General features: G+C 35.3%; 1 protein-coding gene across 7 annotated transcripts in view; it reads right to left on the bottom strand.

The window, feature by feature from the left end:
* EVI5 (ecotropic viral integration site 5) overlaps nt 1–20,612 on the bottom strand; it is a 208,068-nt gene that overhangs the window by 86,923 nt on the left and 100,533 nt on the right. For 3 of the 7 annotated variants that reach the window (XM_030868666.3, XM_060302764.2, XM_030868665.3), the window contains exons 11-13: nt 13,745–13,798; nt 11,871–11,903; nt 11,169–11,315 (exon numbers count right to left, since the gene is read on the bottom strand). In XM_030868666.3, the coding sequence (XP_030724526.1) occupies nt 11,169–11,315; nt 11,871–11,903; nt 13,745–13,798 (234 nt within the window). The remainder of the gene's footprint in view (nt 1–11,168; nt 11,316–11,870; nt 11,904–13,744; nt 13,799–20,612) is intronic. The other 4 variants (XM_030868669.3, XM_060302758.2, XM_060302771.2 and 1 more) reach the window with 2 other exon arrangements.

The raw sequence follows: 20,612 nt of genomic DNA, 5'->3' as shown, positions 1-20,612 counted from the left end.
TTATCTAGACGATTTCACAACTTGCACTAATGGATAGTTTTTAGTTTATTAATGTTTATTCATGTGTTTAATCTAAGTAAGATTAGTTTTTATTCCTCATATCAAATCCTTGGTTCTTAAAAGTATCACATAATTATTTCATATTTTCTTCTAGAATTATAGGAAGAGGAAGGAAGATCGAAAGAAATCTTGCCTAGCCTCCTGTTAAGTACTTCCTGGTACAAAGGTCCCAACAACCTCAAAAGGCAGTCATTTCAGCGCTCAGCAGCTTTAAGTGTTACAGTCCTTCTTGTATACCCTGATCCTAGCCAACAAACTGCTGGACAACAATTACTTATTCAGGACACCTGAATGATAAGCAGTCATGTATAGGGCAAAAAGTTTATAAATAGATCAAGCAAGACTCAGACAGTTGGTCTCATCAGGAAAAATCATCCAATATAAACACATCTGTGCCCCATCACACTCAAAAAGGACAAAGTCAGACATGCAACTGTATGAAATATCATTGGATCATTTCTACTTCTATGGGTTTCCTAGAAAAACTGGCATGCAACATGTATAACAAATACTTAAAGGGATAATTTAATCTCAATGCTTGGTTTATCTTGTGCTTAGTTTAATATTTATTATTTAATTTAAAATTACTAAATATAAGTAAATATTAAATTTTATTTAGCGTAAATACTAAATAATAAATTAACACAACATATTGTATAGCACAGGGAAATATAGCCATTACTTTGTAATAACTTTAAAGGAGTGTAATCTCTGAATATATATGTTGTACACCCGAAACTAATATTGTAAATCAACTATACCTCAATTTAAAAAAATAATTAACACGATCGTTTTTGAAAACCAGCAATATCAGGTTCAAAGTATCAAGAGCCAGCATAAAATGCAATGATGTGTTAAAGACAATTACTCAATGATTGAGTACTGCACAAATGCTTTTTAAAGCATATCAATACTCAAAATTTATTAAAAATAAAATTTACCTTTTAAAAACTGCTGCTCAGAAGTTTAATATATATCATTGTACCAATAGCATTAAAATCATTAAATATGATATGAAACATCAAAACAAACAAAAGCCCATGAGTCTGGAGTGATAGAAAAGTATTCATAGTGAGTAAGAGAGAGAGATTGAAGGGGAAAAAGAGAAAAGTCTCTTTTACAGAGGAACATTAGCTAACAGTGCAGAAAAAAATGAGAAAATATGAAAATCTCAATTTTGGAAATCCAATCAGAGAATGCTAAAACCATAGGTAAAAGGTGAATAGAGGGCAAGATATTTATTTGGTACAGAAGTATTTCCCAACGTATTACTTAATCGTGGCAAAGAAGAAACCATACCTTTACAAGGGAAAGGCTGTGCGGTAACCAAACTTAGCATGGTGATCAAACTCAGAATCATCACTAATAGTGGGAACTTACATTATGTGATTCCTGATTTAAAGCACAACATCATCTATAATCTAAATGTTAAAAATGTTTAACTGAATCTAGTTTACAGGAAATATGACCCCATGAGAAAGGAATCAGACAAATCCAGGATATGAGACAAGACAACTTGGTTACATCTGTAAAAAGTCAATGTCACCCCTAAACTGGCTTTTGTTTTTCTATCTTTAGTCAGTCTAGACAGAGTTTTATCAACTTTATTGATGATTTATAAGAACGAGCATTTGATTTCACAGATTTTCTCTATTTTTGTTTTATACTGTTTTCAATTTCATTAATTTCTACTCTATTACTTGTTGCTTCTTGCTTTAGGTTGAATTTCCTCTTACATGTCTAGTTTCTTGAAGTAGAAGCTTAGATTGTTGGTTTGAGACTTATATCCTTTCCTAATATAAGCATTCAATGCTATAGTATTTCCTCTAAGCACTGCTTTAGGCAGATCTCACAAATTTTGATAATGTTGTGTCCTCATTTTCATTTAATTCAAAACACATTCTAATTTCCCTTGAGATGTTCTCTTTGACACAGGGGTAAAAATGTGTTGTTTAGTTTCCAAATATTTTAGGGATTTCCCAGATATCTGTTATTAATTTCTAACTGAATGCTGTTAGAGTCAAAGAAGATACTTCTTATGATTTCAGTTACTTTAAATTTGTCAAAATTTATTTTATGGTCCAGAATATCTTTATCTCCAGAAATATCTTTGTAAATGTTCCATGTGTCCTTAAAAATAACATGTATTCTGTTATTAGGTGAAGTGTTCCATAAATGCCAACCAGGCCAAGCTGGTTGGTCTTTGATATCCATTCCATAATGATTTTCCACCTACTTGTTTCACCAATTACTGAGACTGGGGTATTAAAGACTCCAACTGTACCTGTGGATTTGTCCACATCACTTTTCAGTTCTATCAGTTCAGCTTCATGCTCCCCTATCATTAGGAGCATACACATATTAGGAGACATATATTCCTAAATACATAACAATCCTAAGATTGTTATGTCTTCTTATGGAACTGACCATATTACCAACATGTAATGTACCTCTTTATTCCAAGAAGTCTGAAGTCTACTTTATCTGATATTAATACAGTCACTCCAGCTTTCTTTTGCTTAGTGTTTGCATGGTATTTCTTATTTATCTTTTTACATTTTTTTCTAGTTGTAATTTAGTATATTGAAGACCACCTTGATCCTTTTCACTGTAGGAGTGTCACCCTCATTAGCTATCATACTATCCACATTCCCAATATTCATATAATAGCCTACTTGGCCTCTGTCACTTCCAGCCCTTTTAAGTGAGACCATCTCAGATTCACTGAGATTCTGGGAACAACCTTATTCCTAAGTAGAAGGACATAAAAAAAATAAATAAAATATAAAAATATGTCTGCTCTACTCTGGCACATTAACAGAGATGGCCTATCCTAACACCACATCTTCCCAAATCACGTAAATCACAGCTATGGATAATAGCCTCCATGTTCAACACTTGCCCAAGCTGCTCTCTCATTAGCCCACTCAACTCCTGATAATCCAAATTCTTGTCTCTTTTATGTCTTAAACTCCCTTGCCTTGGGCTACAGTTCCTATAGGGTATTCATCTGACAACCTACTGTAAGTCACTTCTGTAGTTGCCAACCTTGACCTGCTCTGCGCTACTCCACATTGCATTCTCCTTTTAGTATCAATGCAACCACAATGCTGATTAAGACATGCCCAACTCCAGCCCTGAGGGCTCTTCCAGTCCTCTCAGCCTCTTCATACAAGCTAGCTCACTTGCTTCTGGTCCTACCCTGACCTCAACCAATGGGTTTCAGCACTGGGATGTTATATGTTCTCCCTTATTTCCACCTTCTACCACAATTACTCAAACTAAATGCGTCATTTCCTTGAGCCATATACCCTTCAGTTCTGTAGCCTTCTTCTTTAGACAATTAGGCAAAATTCAAATAACACTTTTAAATGAACAATTCAGTGGCATTTAGGATATTCTGAATGTTGTACAACCACAAATTTTTATCTAGCTCTAAAACACTTCCATCAGTCCACAGTAAAACCTCTTAAGCAGTTTCTCACCCTTTTCCCATTCAACCTTCTGGCAACCACCAACCTCTGTTCTGTTTCTATGGATTTATCTATTCTGGATATTTCATACAAATGGAATCATACAATATGTGATCTTTTGTGTCTGGCTTCTTTCACCTAGCTCAATGTTTTGGACATTCATCCATATTATTCATAGCATGCATCAGTACTTCATTCCTTCTTATGGCTGAATATTTCATTGTATGTATATACCACAATTTGCCTATCTATTCTTCTGCTGATGAACTTTTGGGCTATGTCCACTCTTTTGTGAATGATGTTGCCACAAACATGTGTACACATACTTGTCTGAACATCAGTTTTCCATTCTTTTGGGCATATATCTAGGAATTGAATTGTGGGTCATATGATAATCCTATGTTTAAACAAACATTTGAGGAACCACCAGAGTGTTTTCCACAGTAGCTGACCATTTTATATTTCTACCAGCAATATACAAGGGTTCCAATTTCTCCATCTCCTTGCCAACATTCCTTTTCGTTTTTACTTATTACAGATATCCTAGTGAGTGTGGAAACCTCATAGTGGTTTTGATCTGCATTTCCCTAAAGCCTAATGATGTTGAGCATCTTTTCATACGTTTGTTGATATTTGTATATTTCTTTGGAGAAAGGTCTATTCGAGTCTTCTGCTTACTTAAAAAAAAAGTTTTATTGAAGTACAATTGACATATAACGTTATATTAGTTTTTAGGTATACAAACAACAAAACAAACAACGATTCAGTATTTGCATATATCGTGAAATGATCACCACAATGTCTAGTTAATATCCATCATCATAGGTAGTTACAATCTTTTTTCTCGAGATGAGAACTTGCAGTATCTACTCTTTAGCAACTTTCAAACAGGAAATACAGTTGCCTATTGTTAACTATAGTAACCATGCTGTACATTACATCCCCATGACTTATCTATAACTGGAAATTTCTACCTCTTGACCCCCTTAACCACAATTCACTCACCCTCCCATCTTTTGCAACCACCAATCCGTTCTCTGTATCTATGAGCTCGGTGGGGTTTGTTGTTTGTTTTTAGGTTCACATATAAGTGGGTCATGTGATATGTGCCTTCTCTATCTGACTTATTTCATTTTGCCCAGCATAATGCCCTCAAGGTCCACCCATGTTGTTGCAAATGGCAAGATTTCATTCTTTTTATTGGCTGAATAATATTCCAGCATGTGCACTATGTGTGTGTGTATTCATGTGTATCATTTTCTTTAACCATTCATCCACTGGTGGACACTTAGGCTGTTTCCATGTCTTGGTTATGGTAAGTAATACTGCAATTCTCTGCTCATTTTTAAATTGAGTTGTTTGCCTTTTTGTTGAAAGAGTTCTTTACATATTCTGGATGCTAAACACTTAAATATGTCAGTTTCAAATATTTTCAACTCTGCAGGTTGCCCTTTCATTTTCTGGATAATGTCCTTTGATGCCCAAAAGGTTTGATTTTGAAGTCCAATTTATCTGTTTCTCGGTTGTTGTTGTTGCTGTTGCTCATCCTTTTGGTGTCAAAGAATCCATATCTAAGAATCCACTGCCAAAAATCTAAGCTCATGAAAATTTATCCTTACGTGTTTTAAAACCATAAAGATCACTGATCCATTTTGAGTAATTTTTTTATGTGGTGTGTGGTAGGAGTCAAAGCTCATTTTTTCACATGGTGATGTCCTGTTTTTCAAGAACCATTTGTTGAAGAGAATATTCTTCCTTATCAAATGGTCTTGGTACCCTTGCTGAAAATCAGGTGGCCATACATGTATGGGTTTATTTCTGAACTCTCAATTTCTATTTCATTGATCTATATGTCTATCCTGTTGCCAGTACCACACTGTTTTGATTATTCTATCTTTGTAGTCAGTTTTCAAATTGGGAAATGTGAGTCCTCCAACTCTGTTCTTTTTCAAGATTGTTTACACTATTTAGGGCTCCCTGTAACCCCATATGAATTTCAGGATCAGCTTTCCCATTTCTGTAAAAGACTGACAGGGTTGATAGAATTAAATCTATACATCATATTAGGTAGTGTTGACATCTTAACAATATGAAGTCTTCCAATACATGAACATGAGATCTTTCCATTTACTTAAATTTCTTTATACCACTTCACACCTACTACTAGCTACTAGGATGGTTTTTAATAAAATCACAGTAAAGAAAAAAGAAAAGAAAAGAACAAGAGTTGTTGAGGATGTGGAGAAATTAATTGGAACGCTGTACACTGGTGGGAATGTAAAATGGTGCAGCAGCTGTGGAAAATAGTCTGCTGAGTCTCCAAAAAGTTAAACATGAAATTACCATTTGATCCAGCAACTCTGCTTCCAGGTGTATACTCAAAAGAAGGGACTCGAACAGATATGTGTATGTTAATGATCACAGCAGTATTATTCATGACAGCCAAAAGGTAGAAACAACCCAAATGACCATAAACAGATGAGTGGATAAACAAAATATATACATACAATGGAATATTATTCAGCCACAATAAAAACTAAGGAAATTCTGATATTAATGCAATGCTACAACAAGGATGAGCCTTGAAAGCATTATGCTAAGCGAAATAAGTCAGACACAAAAGGACAAATATTGTATGATTCTTATATGAGTTACCTGGAAGAGGAAAATTCATAGAGACACAAAGTAGAATGGAGGTTACCAGGGGCAAAAAGGTGGAGGGGGGGAAGGAGAGTTATTTTTTAAAATGGGTACAAAGCTTCTGTTTGAGATGATGACAAAGTTCTAGAAATATAGTGGTTATTGTTGCAAAATATTATAAATGTACTTAGTGTCACTGAACTGTGAACTTAAATGGTAAATTTTATGTTGTGTCTATTTTACCACAGTAAAGAAAAAAAATTGCCAAGAAGAAAAAAATTGAGTGAATATGTTAAGTGAATGAAGCCAGACACAAAAGCCTCATACCTTACAATTCCATTTATATGAAATTCTAGAAAAGGCAAAACTACAGTGACAGAAAGCAGAGAGGCTGCTGGGATAGAGAGGTGAACTGCAAAGGGACATGAGAGAAATCATGGGGGGTGATGGAAATACTCTACATTTTGATTGTGATAGTGATGGTTATACAACTAATATCAAAACATATCAAACCATACATTTTAATTTGATGAATTCTATTACATGTAATTTATACCTTAATAAAGTTCATTTAAAATATCAAAAAGAGGGGCTTTCCTGGTGGCGCAGTGGTTGAGAGTCCGCCTGCCAATGCAGGGGACACGGGTTCGTGCCTGGTCCAGGAGGATCCCACATGCCGCGGAGCGGCTGGGCCCGTGAGCCACGGCCGCTGAGCCTGCGTGTCCGGAGCCTGTGCTCCGCAACGGGAGAGGCCGCAACAGTGAGACGCCTGTGTACCGCAAAAAAAAAAAAAAAAAAAAAAAAAAAAAAATCAAAAAGAAAGACTTGAGGTGATCTAGCCTTATGTAATCATTTTACAGAAAAAAAGAAACCCAATCCTTGAGTATCCAAGGTCACAATGTTAGCAAAACAGGATTAGAATTCAGTTCTGTATATGAAATCCAAAGCTATTTATAGCATATAAAATGACACTACTGGCAGTAGAGGGTGGTGGTGGTGGTTGATTATACTGGTAATTCAATACCTCCTGCTGGAATAGACTTGAAACCCTTAGAGAATTCTGAAGACTTCATGTTGTTATATTGGAAGGCTGTAATCAAGACAATTAGCAATAGATGGTAACTTTCTAGCAGTAGTATGCTCACTACTTTGTGAAGAAACTACTCCATTTGTCAAAATTCCGATTGGTAAGATTTTGTATCTTTGGATCTTAAACACATTCTGCCCTCTGAAGCAATATCAAAAGAGACTAACCACTTTTCCATAAGATCACCTCACCTCTCAAATACTTTAAAATGACCATAACTGTGATGTTCTTATAAAAATCTTCTTTAGTAGAGTCTAAAAATATCCAGGGATTCCACATCTTCCTATACTTGCCATAACACAGTCTGTAAACATTTCATATGAGTTTTGGTATTCAAACCAGATACAACACTACAAATTTTCTACAAGCTACTTAGAACTGAACTGGATTATTATACTTCTAGAAGACTATACTTGGGATAAGGAATGCAGGGAGTCTCATTATATTATTGGTAATTCCTGATCCGCTGTCAATTTCTCAATTTTGCTACATAAAGCATCACTAAGATATATCTTTAAGTTTTAAACTTAGAGGCAAGGCTATAGATTTACTTCTATGAAATAATCTTTTATTTAGTTTCTTATTCTGAATAGACTGTTTAAATATTTTAAAATCTTGACTCACCATTAACATATTACCTACATTCCTAGGGGCTTCCCTGGTGGCGGAGTGGTTAAGAATCCATCTGCCAATGCAGGAGACAAGGGTTCGAGCCCTGGTCCGGGAAGATCCCACATGCCATGGAGCAACTAAGCCCATGAACCACAACTACTGAGCCTGTGCTCTACAGCCCACGAGCCACAACTACTGAGCCCGCGTGTTACAACTACTGAAGCCCGTGCGCCTAGAGCCCGTGCTCCGCAACAAGAGAAGACACTGCAATGAGAAGCCCGCACACCACAAGGAAGAGTAGCCCCTGCTCACCACAACTAGAGAAAGCCCACGCGCAGCAATGAAGACCCAATGCAACCAAAAAAAAAATAAAATAAATAAAATAAACAAATTTATATATATAAAAAATATTACCTACATTCCTGAAATACTTCATGTAGGAGACAAAGACCTCTGACACCTCTTTACTTCAACATGAACAGCCATTTTGATATAGTTAGTCACCTATAAAGCCACTTAAGTTTACTATTTTCATCTGTATTTCTCTACCTTGTCAAGAATATCATGAGAGACGCTACCAACAACTTGTAAAAAATTTTTGTTTGTTATAGAAACAAAGTTAGTTTGTTATGACTTATGCATAGTAAATTAGCTTTTAGCAAGTAAAAGTTATCTAATTGTTCACAAACCAGATGTTCCAGGAATTTTTAATGAAGCATCAGCAAGGTCACTGATCCTCTTCTGAGGTATCTAACCACTATTACCTAACTGCAGTTGCCAACCTCAAAGCCTTTAGCATCTCTTATTTTCTAAAATCCTTTTTAAAAAATAATATTCCTGGGCTTCCCTGGTGGTGCAGTGGTTGAGAGTCCGTCTGCCGATGCAGGGGACACGGGTTCGTGCCCCGGTCTGCGAAGATCCCACATGCCGCGGAGCAGCTGGGCCCGTGAGCCACGGCCGCTGAGCCTGCGCGTCCGGAGCCTGTGCTCAGCAACGGGAGAGGCCTCAGCAGTGAGAGGCCCGCATACCGCAAAAAAAAAAAAATAGTAATATTCCTATGATCATCTTGCAAGTTACTTTAATATCTAATATCACTTTACTTTGAAACTAGAAATTTAACGAAAATTCTGTTACTTCACCTATTTTTGTGCATTACTGCTTTATATGTCTGCTTTACAGTTTATTTCAGTTTAGGAGAATGTCTGCTTAGTGAGGAAAAAAAAAATGGAAGCAAAATCGAAGTAGAGATTTGATTTCTACTTGTTGTATCATAGCCCCACAATATGGGTCTATCTTGTCCTTTGAATTAGACTACAAAGATTCTTTTTGTTACACTTAACTATTTTCAAAAGCTTCAGTTCATTCTGGCTGTTTTTGCTTGCCCACTTAGCTTTTTCATTATAAACCAACATTTTTTATCTTTGATACACATCTATACACAGGTCTTACTATATGAAAAACTATGCAAAGAAACTAATAATTTATGACTCCAATGTATTAAAGACTGTAGCTTATACTAAATGTAAATATAATACTTATCTTTTCCAATAACAAAATCACATTACACTGATAACTCAGTTCAGCTTAATTCTCAACATGACCCTCCAATTCTGCTTTTCCTATTTTTATGCTTTGATATTATTGACATTTCATACAAAGGCAAAACGAAACCATCTCTTTAGTACAGTCAGCCCTCCACAGCCACAGCTTCTGCATTTGCAGATTCCACCAACCGTGGATTGAAAATATTCAGGAAAAATAAAATCCAGAAAGTTCCAAAAAGCAAAATTCGAATTTGCCATACACAGACAACTATTTACCTAGCATTTACACAGTATTAGATATTATAAGTAACCTATAGATGACTTAAAGTATATGGGAGGCAGCATGAAGCACTAATGTAGTAGAGACTACAGCAACAATGTGTGTGAATATGAATTTTTAAATATTTAACATACAATATAAATGTTTATAATGAAATATTCATATACCAAAATAGCAATTCCAAGATTTAAAGGGAAAAAATACACAATCTCAATTTGTTTCACATTGTGCTACTCTTGTATATATGTTCAAAGCTATACTTCAAGAATTTTCATTATAAAAACATATTTACTAAGTGCAAAAAATTTTAAAAAAAGTATGTGGGAGGATATATGCAGATTAAATGCAAATACTATGCCATTTTACAAAAGGGACTTGAGTATACAAGAATTTTGGTATCCTCAGGGGTCCTGGAACCAGTCCCCCACAGATAACAAGGGATGAATGTATTCTCTTACCACTCTGCTATTCATTTTTTGTAACCATATTCAATTAACATTAATAGGAAAAATTTTATGTTATTTTTTTTTCAAATACCAATTTCTTTTTGCTTTTAGTTTTCTGCTTTTCATACTCAGATGATAATGTTTCTTAGTTTTTCTGAATAAAAATAACATCCAACCTTGAAGTCATTCTATTTGCCTTTCAGACCTATATAGAATTCTAGGTTTACCACAACTTTTTCCACCTGTTACAATCCAACTCCTACTTGAAAACAGAAAACTGAAACAAGAAATAATATCTTTTCAAAGATAAACAGCTGGCTTTCTTTTTAACTCTCATATTCTTTATTAATATCACACTTGTCTGAATTTGCCAATGGAAAATAATATCTAAGTTACAAAAGATACCTGAGGATAGCTGTACAATCAGAAGCTGTTTAGTACTCTTAGTTAACATAATATTTTAAAAGTCCATTTTTTTCATTTTCACAACTTCTCTCTTCTTGAAAAAAATGTAAGCATATAACTGAACCTAATTTAATGTCTTGATGTAAGAAGACTATAGTATTTCACAAAATATAAATCACCATATTATCAAAGACTTAAATGAGATAGTTACATATTTTCTACATGTTGGGTAGTATCTCGTGTACACAATTAACAAAAACTATCAGAAGATTTAATAATTACCCATGGAAAAATATCTTTTGTAAATAAACAGATTTCTAAAACCTAAAAAGCAGGTCTGACATACATCACTTATTTGCTGTGACTTAAAATATAATGTAAGGAAAGAAAACATTACCTAATTCTAACAAAACTGTGTAGACAGAAAAAAAAATGTTAGAACAAGGAGTCTTTAGGCCACAATAAGACCTGTAAATATTACAGAACTTAAAATTGATTAAGAATTCAATTAAAGTAGAAAACAAAATTGTTTAAAACAAGAGCACACAAGTTGTGCTTTAAAAAAAAAGTTTAAAGGAAGGGGATGAGAAAGGTGAGAAAAACCACTACCAGACTCCTTACCCATTGCTGTTGGTGCTGGAGCTTCCTGATGGTATTTTCAGCTTGCTCCAGTTTAGCACTGGCCTCATCACTCTGCTGTTTGATGTTGGCCAACTCCCGTTTTATGAGGTAGTTTTCCTCAGCCTCCTGGGCTCTTGTCACTTGTCCCTTAGGACATAATTTTTTTGTGTGTAAAGCAATTTAGGATAGATTCAAGAAAGACTGCCTTTGTGAGGTTTAGTTACTTACTTTGACATGTTAAAAAAAAAAAAAAAAGATCACCTCAGAGAACAGAACAGCCTGAGTAATTATTAGCCAGCAGCTCATTATTGCTCCAGCAAATTTTGGGAAACCAAATGAAAAATTCATCTGATAATCTTAAGAACAATTCTTCTTTCAGTCAATAAAAATTCAATTCATGCAATATTATTGTACATGCAGGACTAATGTTTTCAATGAATAGTGGTTAATTTCGCAGAATCCACTGATTGCCATTTTGGAATAAACTTTAAAATAAGGTTAGCTCTAAAACGTGCAAAAGATGGGTTTATTTTAATAAAGATAACACACTATTATCAAAAATTAAGTTTACACCCATAGATACCACCCCAAAAATTATTTCTAGATAAATGCATGTAAAATTGCATGCATTAAAATATGAATTTCTAGGTTTAGGACTTTCCTTAGATGTTAGAGAAAATGCTTAAAAAAAAAAAACTATACCTGTATCAATCTATCTGCCAAGGAAGCACTTTCCTACAAAAGGAAAAATTCAGATAGAAATATAAGAGAAAGAAACAAAATAAAGGTGATAAAATTAGGAATAAGAAGAAACAACGCATACCCAAATTCCACCTACGTTTCACTGTAATTAAGATGGACATTTAGATTTTAAAACTATTTTTTATTGCATGTGTTTCTATTCTTAAAAAAGTATATATCAAAATAAGGATAAACTGCAGAAAATCATGTGCTTCTAGAAGAGATCATTCCAAGAGAGTTTTCATTATTTGGGACAAGCTAATATCTTCTTTTTAAAGCATACTTTAAGTATTTTTAGCATCAGCCATATTGTCAAATCATTTATATGAAAAGGAGAAGGAATTTGAGTAAGCAATATCACTTATGAAGTGTGACAGCAATTTGTGCAACAGCAACTTCCAAAGAAGCAAAGCAAGGAAAATATGACAAATGAAATTAATGAGCTCAACCATAATAAACTCTAGCAATTACTGAGTAAGTAAACATTTCAGTTACAGACTTTAATTGCTATCTAAGTATTTACAGAATTCTAAGTGCTAAAGAACACACCTAGGCCATCTAAGCCAGTAAAAAGGTACTTAATTTTCTAGAAGCAAAATCCAAACTTAACTCTTTCAGACAGCACCTTTATTATTTTTAAGGTTCAATGAAATAAAAATGCTTTCTCTGTGAAAATGTCTTACTCCAAAGATAAAAGACCACCTAGGAAGATGTACATTTTACTATAAACTGAGTGTTTAGTGGAAAAAATATATATCGATAAAATCAAAATGACTTAAAAACAATTAAGCTCAACCTTTTTGCAGTCACCAAAAAAGCAGAATTATCTTCAAACTCTAATAAGATGAAAGAAATATATCCTTAATATAATGTACCTGCAATTATTATATAACAAAAATATACATGTAACAAAGATCCTGTCCTTCTGCCATGCTATTTAATATGAAACCATCAATACTTTCAAACAAAAGATAAACATGCAAATAATCTATATCTTCATTCATTTAATTCCTAAATATTGACCTGTAGACTTTCAGGGAAGATTTTAAGATACTTGGCAATATCATGAGGACTATTTTTTAAACTACTAACTTTCATTTTTGGTAAAAAGAAACAAAAAAAAAAACCCAAAACAGTTTGTGAATTCAGATGTTTCTCCTTTAATAAACCAAAACTCTTAGGCTATACTTCTATTACTTAATACATTCTTATAGCATCAGGAACAAGACTACGAAAGACACTACATCAAAAGCACAATAAGAAAAATAATGCAAGATTGACACATTTACCCAGTTATTTTATATGAAACAGAGGAAGAGGTAACAAGCGGTATCAAAATAATTCTAAGAACCAAAAGTTTAGTCACAATTCCTGTGTTGAAAATCAACAAACATCATGGTGAATTTTTACATAAGAAATCAGTCAGTCATTTTGACTAAACTTAAAGCAATCCTAGGCCTTAAAGAAATCACTGCCACATTTAATATATGGCTCGACAGGGCAACATTTGAAATTCATCTTTAAAATACTACACAGAATGGATCCTCAATTAGGTTACCCCTAAAGAACATACTTTTCAGAGATTATGTAACAAAAACAAATGACATCACTACGTTACTCTAATAATCTCAGTTTGAAACTTTAACCTTAAGAGTTCAAGGACTAGTAATGATCAATTTTTATTGACAAGTTATTTAGTTAAGTAGTAAGCTATGCAAGCTAAGCAGTCAATACCACAACTTCAGAGACATGTGCCAGATTTCTTGAGCCTTTATTTAAAATAGAAAAATTATTGTGCATTCAACTGAAGTTTACATAAGTAGCAATTTACTTACTTTTTCTAATGTTTCAATGTGCTGTTTTAATAGTCTATTTTCTGTGCGTAACCTCTGCAGAAAAAGAAAACAAACACAGGTTTGCTTGCAAACATTCCTGAGAAGGAAAAATGACAGTCGATAAAATGTACCACCTTTTATAAGTAGGAAAGAGTCCAAGAAATGGCTACATTATCATCTGTGAAATTCTTAAAGGCTCAGAGTAAGAAATGCATGGCAAAGGAAACGACCACATTCATCATTCCAGCTGTGACTGAATTTTAAATATAAGCTAGAATACATACAAAATAATCCCTTCCTTTTCTGTACCTAGCATAATGACTCATAATCAGTATTTTCTTTTTCTTTTTTTCCTGGCTGCGCCTCACCACTTGCAGGATCTTAGTTCCCCGACCAGGGATTGAACCCAAGCCCTCGGCAGTGAAAGCGCAGAGTCCTAACCACTGGACCGCCAGGGAATTCCCAGTATTTTCTTATATGTCTTAATATCCCTATTAGATAGAAAAGATTCTAACTCATTTATCTCCTACAAAGACTACACAAATAATATTCAAATGTCTATCAAATAAACAAGAAACCTGAAAAATGCATGTTCGTAGGATAAATATCAAATTGTCAGTTTAGAACTAGATCAGCCTCCATTTATGTGTTATATATGCCAAGTTGCAAAGTTCCATTCTGAAAATACGAAGAATGAGTTATTTTCATTGAATGAATTATTTATCATGAGTTGTTTTCAATTTAAGAAAATTACTAGCATTTTCTTGTAGTTAAAAGAGTAAAACCAGATTAAAAAAAAAAAACACTTCATCTAATTGCTCAATGCCCAACTCCCAAAACCCTGTCAAATTACTGCTATTAAGTATTAAATCTAAAACACCCTACATTATAAACTGGTGCAGCCACTATGTAAAACAGTATGGCGGTTCTCAAAAAAACTAAAAATTGAGCTGCCATATGATCTAGCAATCCCACTCCTGGGCATATATCAAGACAAAACTATGATTTGAAAAGATACACACACGCCTTTGTTCATAGCAGCACTATTTACAATAGCCAAGACATGGAAACAACCTAGATGCCCATCGATAGATGAATGGATAAAGAAGATGTGATACACACACACACACACACACACACACACACACAATATGGAATACTACTCAGTCATAAAAAGAGAATGAAATAATGCCATCTGCAGCAACACAGATGGACCTAGAGATTATCATACTAAGCAAAGTAAGTTAGAAAGAGAAAGACAAATACCATGATATTACTTATATGTGGAATCTAAAATATGACACAAATGAACATATCTACGAAACAGAAACAGACTCACAGACATAGAGAACAGACTTGTAGTTGCCAAGGGGGAAAGTGGGGTTGGGGAAGGATGGATTGGCAGTTTGGGATTAGCAGATGCAAACTACTATATATAGGATGGATAAACAACAAGGTCCTACTGTATAGCACAGGGAACTACAGTTCTTTCCTGTGACAACATAATGGAAAATAATATGAAAAAAACAAAACACTCTACGTTAAAAAATCATCTCCTTTTTGTATAGTTCACCAATATAAGTTATCCCTTCATTTTGCCATCATTATAATTTCAAACTCCCTCTGACCTTTTTGTACCAATTTGCTCTAGAGTGCAATCCAGACTTCTTCCAACCCTGCCTTCCTCTAAATTCCTGCTAAAAATGTCTTCCTCAGAAAATTCTTCTATTAATTCAACCTATTATTTTGCCAGTAAAGACTAAAATATAGTTTATATGACATATAAAATCTCAGAACAAAGCAAATAAAAGACTATGAATTATTGTTGTCTTATTAAGTGGACCACAAATTGGAACAAATAAATCTTATTTATTACAAAGACAGTTTGCAAATTAAATATTTTTGCTCTATTCACTAGAATATATTTGGATGAATTGAAATAGATATTACTTTATGTGTGATCTCAATCTACAAAATAGTTTGAGAAAAAGAAAATATTTCTCATTTTTTTGCTACTCACATTATGTATAGCATAATGGTCTACACAAATAAGCAATTATTAAATGCTCTTAAAGTCTGGAAAGGCAAAGAAATAAATGTGATTCTCAAAATCTTCTCAACATATTTCATGAAAAAAAAAGTAGCATTTTGTTTTCTAAAAGACTTAGGAAGTTAAGTTCAACCAGACAATTGAGTGAATAAAGTTAATATTTCAATAGAAATAATGCTTAAAATTTAAAACTAAAAACATTCACTTGGATTTCCCTCCCCACCCCTTTAAATCTTCTGAAATTTTGCTATAAAAACCTGAATTCATTTTCCCCCCAAACACCTACACAAATGTCTTAATACCACTTTTTTTTTTTTTTTTTTTTTAATTTTTTTTTTTTTGCAGTACGTGGGCCTCTCTCTGTTGTGGCCTCCCCCGCTGCGGAACACAGGCTCCGGACGCGCAGGCCCCGCGGCCATGGCTCACGGGCCCAGCCGCTCCGCGGCACGTGGGATCCCCCCGGACCGGGGCACGAACCCGCGTCCCCTGCATCGGCAGGCGGACTCCCAACCACTGCGCCACCAGGGAAGCCCTTAATACCACTTTTTAAATAAATAATCAATTCCTTATTTGTGTGATACCCACTTCATTATGAGTTGAAAAATATAATAGACTTTACAGTTATTAAAGACTGTTTCAGGGTTACCTTCATAGTATTTTGGTAATTAGAGCTTTGTAATCTATTTTAACGTCTGTTATAGGTAATTTTCCCCCTTCTTATATTGTGTTTTTTATCCTCCGCAAACTTTTACTAGTAGACTAGTAGTTTAGAGACTGGGTTTTGAAATGAGGTAGGTTTAGGTTCAAATCCTCACTGTACAATTAACACCTGTGGATATCATTCAGTGCCCTAGAATCTCCATTTCCTCAACTAGAAAATTACACTAATAAAACCTACAATGATGCTGCAAGAATTCAACGAGATAGCATACTGCCTAATATATACCAAATACTTGGTTAATGATAATCATTGCTATAATATTTTTAAAGTTAGGGCATGAATATAATTTTATTACTTTCGTCTATTTTTTAAAATAATTATTCTTTAGATTGTTTTTATACAACACGTAGTTATTTTTGTCTCTCCCCTTTACTCATCCTTTAAAAACACCCTTTGCGAGAGAGACAAATACCGTATGCTAACACATATATATGGAATTTAAGAAAAAAAAAAATGTCATGAAAAACCTAGGGGTGAAACAGGAATAAAGACACAGACTTACTAGAGAATGGACTTGAGGCTATGGGGAAGGGAAGGGTAAACGGTGACAAAGCAATAAGGAGGCATGGACATGTATACACTACCAAACGTAAGGTAGATAGCTAGTGGGAAGCAGCCGCATAGCACAGGGAGATCAGCTCGGTGCTGTGTGACCGCCTGGAGGGGTGGGATAGGGAGGGTGGGAGGGAGGGTGACGCAAGCGGGAAGAGATATGGGAACATATGTATATATATAACTGATTCATTTTGTTGTGAAGCTGAAACTAACATACCATTGTAAAGCAATTATGCTCCAATAAAGATGTTTAAAAAAAAAAATAAAAAAAAAATAAAAAAAAAATAAAAAAAAATAATAAAATAAAAACACCCTTTGCAAAGTTTTTTCGGTGTTCGTTAGGTTTTAAACTATTTTTCCTTTAGGCTATTCTTAAATATGCTTTTTTAAAAATTAGTTTAATTAACTAATTAAATTTTGGCTGAATTGGGTCTTCATTGCTGCACGAGGGCTTTTCTCTCTAGTTGTGGTGAGTAGGGGCTACTCTTCACTGCGGTGCACGGGCTTCTCATTGGGGTGGCTTCTCTTGTTGTGGAGCATGGGGTCTAGGCACGCGGGCTCAGTAGTTGTGGCTCGCAGGCTCTAGAACGCAGGCTCAGTAGTTGTGGCTCGCAGGCTCTAGAGAGCAGGCTCAGTAGTTGTGGTGCATGGGCTTCGTTGCTCTGTGGCATGTGGGATTTTCCTGGACCAGGGCTTGAACCCACGTCCCCTGCATTGGCAGGCAGATTCTTAACCACTGTGTCACCAGGTAAGTCCCAAATATGCTTTTATCTTTATTTCAAATTGAATTTCTTTTTTCCAAGATACTTTTGAAATGTTTATTGCTGCTATATAGGAAAGTTAATGACTAAAATCTATCACTTGACTGATTTCTCATTAATTTTTTTTTTTTTTTTTTTTTGCGGTACATGGGCCTCTCACTGTTGTGGCCTTTCCCATTGCGGAGCACAGGCTCCGGACGCGCAGGCTCAGCGGCCATGGCTCACGGGCCTAGCCGCTCCGCTGCATGTGGGATCTTCCCGGATCGGGGCACGAACCCGTGTCCCCTGCATCGGCAGGCGGACTCTCAACCACTGCGCCACCAGGGATGCCCTCTCATTAATTTTTGAGTATCCTTACTTTTAATCACATTTCCTAGAATTAATTAAAAAGGTGTTTTCTAAACTTTAAAGTGAAAGCCACAAAGAGAAAGAGCAACAGATACATACACTTAAAAAGAGAGACTTTTTTGACCTACCAAATTAGAAAAGAAAATGAGACTAAGGGTGAGAACAAGAATGAAATATCTAATATACGCAAGGTATTAGTGAAATGGAAACGCTGCCAAGAACATATCCTGGAAATATTCTTTAGGAAATTTACTTAGTGCGTATTGAATGTCGTAAAAATACTAATATCCTATAATTCAGTAATTCTACTTTTTACAACTGACTACAGAAATAGAAGGTACCACAAAACTTTATATACAAAGATGTTAACATAAGCATTATTTTTTAATGATGAAAAACGAAAAACCACCTAAATATGCCAAAATAGGGGAATCTCAGTTTCAAACAAACCACTCTATTCTTTCCAGCTTACTCATTTTATGAAGTAACCCAAACTCAATAATCCTCCTTCTTGTTGGGATAATCCATGGATCCTACCAACTTTTCACTGTCCCTCACTGCCTGATATCCTCTCTTCCCAAACAAAGTTTAATTTCCAATCATTGCAGACTTTCCCTTGCTTTTATCCCCCTTTCCCTTCTCTTCTTTAGTAGTGAGCATACTAGCCTGGGAAACCACTAGTCTGGGTCAACACACTGACAACTCTTGAGTCTGCACCTCAGCCAGTAAATATGACCAAAGAAAAATAAAACGGTAAAGTTTATTTCAATTAACAATCACTAAATTCAGTTGGACTCTTAATGCATCCTAGAATAATGTGTTTCCTTAGTCCATTCCTTCTCCCACCTTCTTAGATCACTATTTCATACTTTCTCCTCTGTTTTCAAACCAGCAACCCTCCACCCTACTGTCACTCTCAGATGATAATCTTGTTTCTGATTTCATTGAAAAAATTGAAGCAATCACAACAGAACTTCACAACATCCCACAACCAACATCTTACCTACATTTTTGCCCATATATTTTACATTCTCTCTTGTTCTTTTTTAAAAATATATTTATTTATTTATTTATTTTTGGCTGCATTGGGTCTTCGTTGCTGCACACGGGCTCTCTCTAGTTGCAGTGTGCTCATAAGATGTGGTTGTTTTGGTATTGATTCTTTTTTTGAGCCGGGGATACTCTTCGTTGCGGTGCACAGGCTTCTCATTGTGGTGGCTTGTCTTGTTGTGGAGCATGGGCTCTAGGTGCGTGGGCTTCAGTAGTTGGGGCACGCAGGTTTCCGTAGTTGTGGCTCACTGGCTCTAGAGAGCAGGCTCAGTAGTTGTGGTGCACGGGCTTAGCTGCTCCATGGCATATGGGATCTTCCCAGACCAGGGCTTGAACCCGTAGCCCCTGCATTGGCAGGCGGATTCTTAACCACTGTGCCACCAGGGAAGTCCCTTTTCTTTAGCATTTGACACAGTAAATGCCTCTCTTTCTGAAACACTCTATTCTCTTGGCTTCTAGAACATTATATTTCCCTGGTGTTCTCCTACTTTGCTGATTGGCTCTTGGTCTTCCTAACTTTTAAATGTTGGCTTACTCTCAGGCTTAATTCTTGTACTCTTCTGTTTTATCTACATCCATTCCCCAGGTAATCTCATCTACTCTCATGGCTTTTAATATGATCATGTCAATAACTGTCAAATTTTTATTTCCAGCTTGTCCTCTCTTAACTCCAACTTTAAATAAAGTCCCCTACATACGAACCTTCAAGTTGTGAACTTTCAAAGATTTGAACATGCGTTCTTAAAACTGCAGCTTGCCCTCCGTCTCTTATTGCTGACAATCCTTCAGCTCTACCATCTTCCACCTCCTCTCCCTCCTCCAGTCAGTAATTCTTCTTGCCTGTTCACTCAAAGCCAGCCCCTGTATGCCAGCTGTGGTACTGTACTACTGTACTTTTCAAGGTACAGTACTATAAGATTAAAAATGTTTATTTTTTTGCTTGTTTCTTTATGTAACATTTGTGTGAAAAGCATTATAAACCTATTACAGTACAGTACTATATAGCCGACTGTGTTAGTTGGGTACCTAGGCTAACTCTGTTGGACTTTACAAACAAACTGAACTTACAAATGCGCTCTTTGAACAGAACTCGTTCGTACACAGGGGACTTACTGTATTTCGAGGAGCTACTTGAACAGCTCCTGGGCATCTCATACTTAATATAACCAAAACTGGGGCTCTTGGTATTCCTCCTGTAGACTTTCCCATTGCAGGTACTGGGAACTGCATTCTTCTAACTGCTCAGGCCAAAGTCCTTGATTTCTGTCCCTCTGACACCTCCACAATCAGCTATACCTTTAAAACCTATTCAGAATCTAATAATTTCTTAACACTTCAGTCCAAGCCACCACCACCCCTTGCCTGCATTACTTCACCAGCTTT

The sequence above is a fragment of the Globicephala melas genome, chromosome 1 (assembly GCF_963455315.2).
Source record: "Globicephala melas chromosome 1, mGloMel1.2, whole genome shotgun sequence".
Lineage (NCBI taxonomy): Eukaryota > Metazoa > Chordata > Mammalia > Artiodactyla > Delphinidae > Globicephala > Globicephala melas.
The sequence above is the reverse complement of the archived record's forward strand: the minus strand, read 5'-3'. Positions and strand labels throughout refer to the sequence as shown.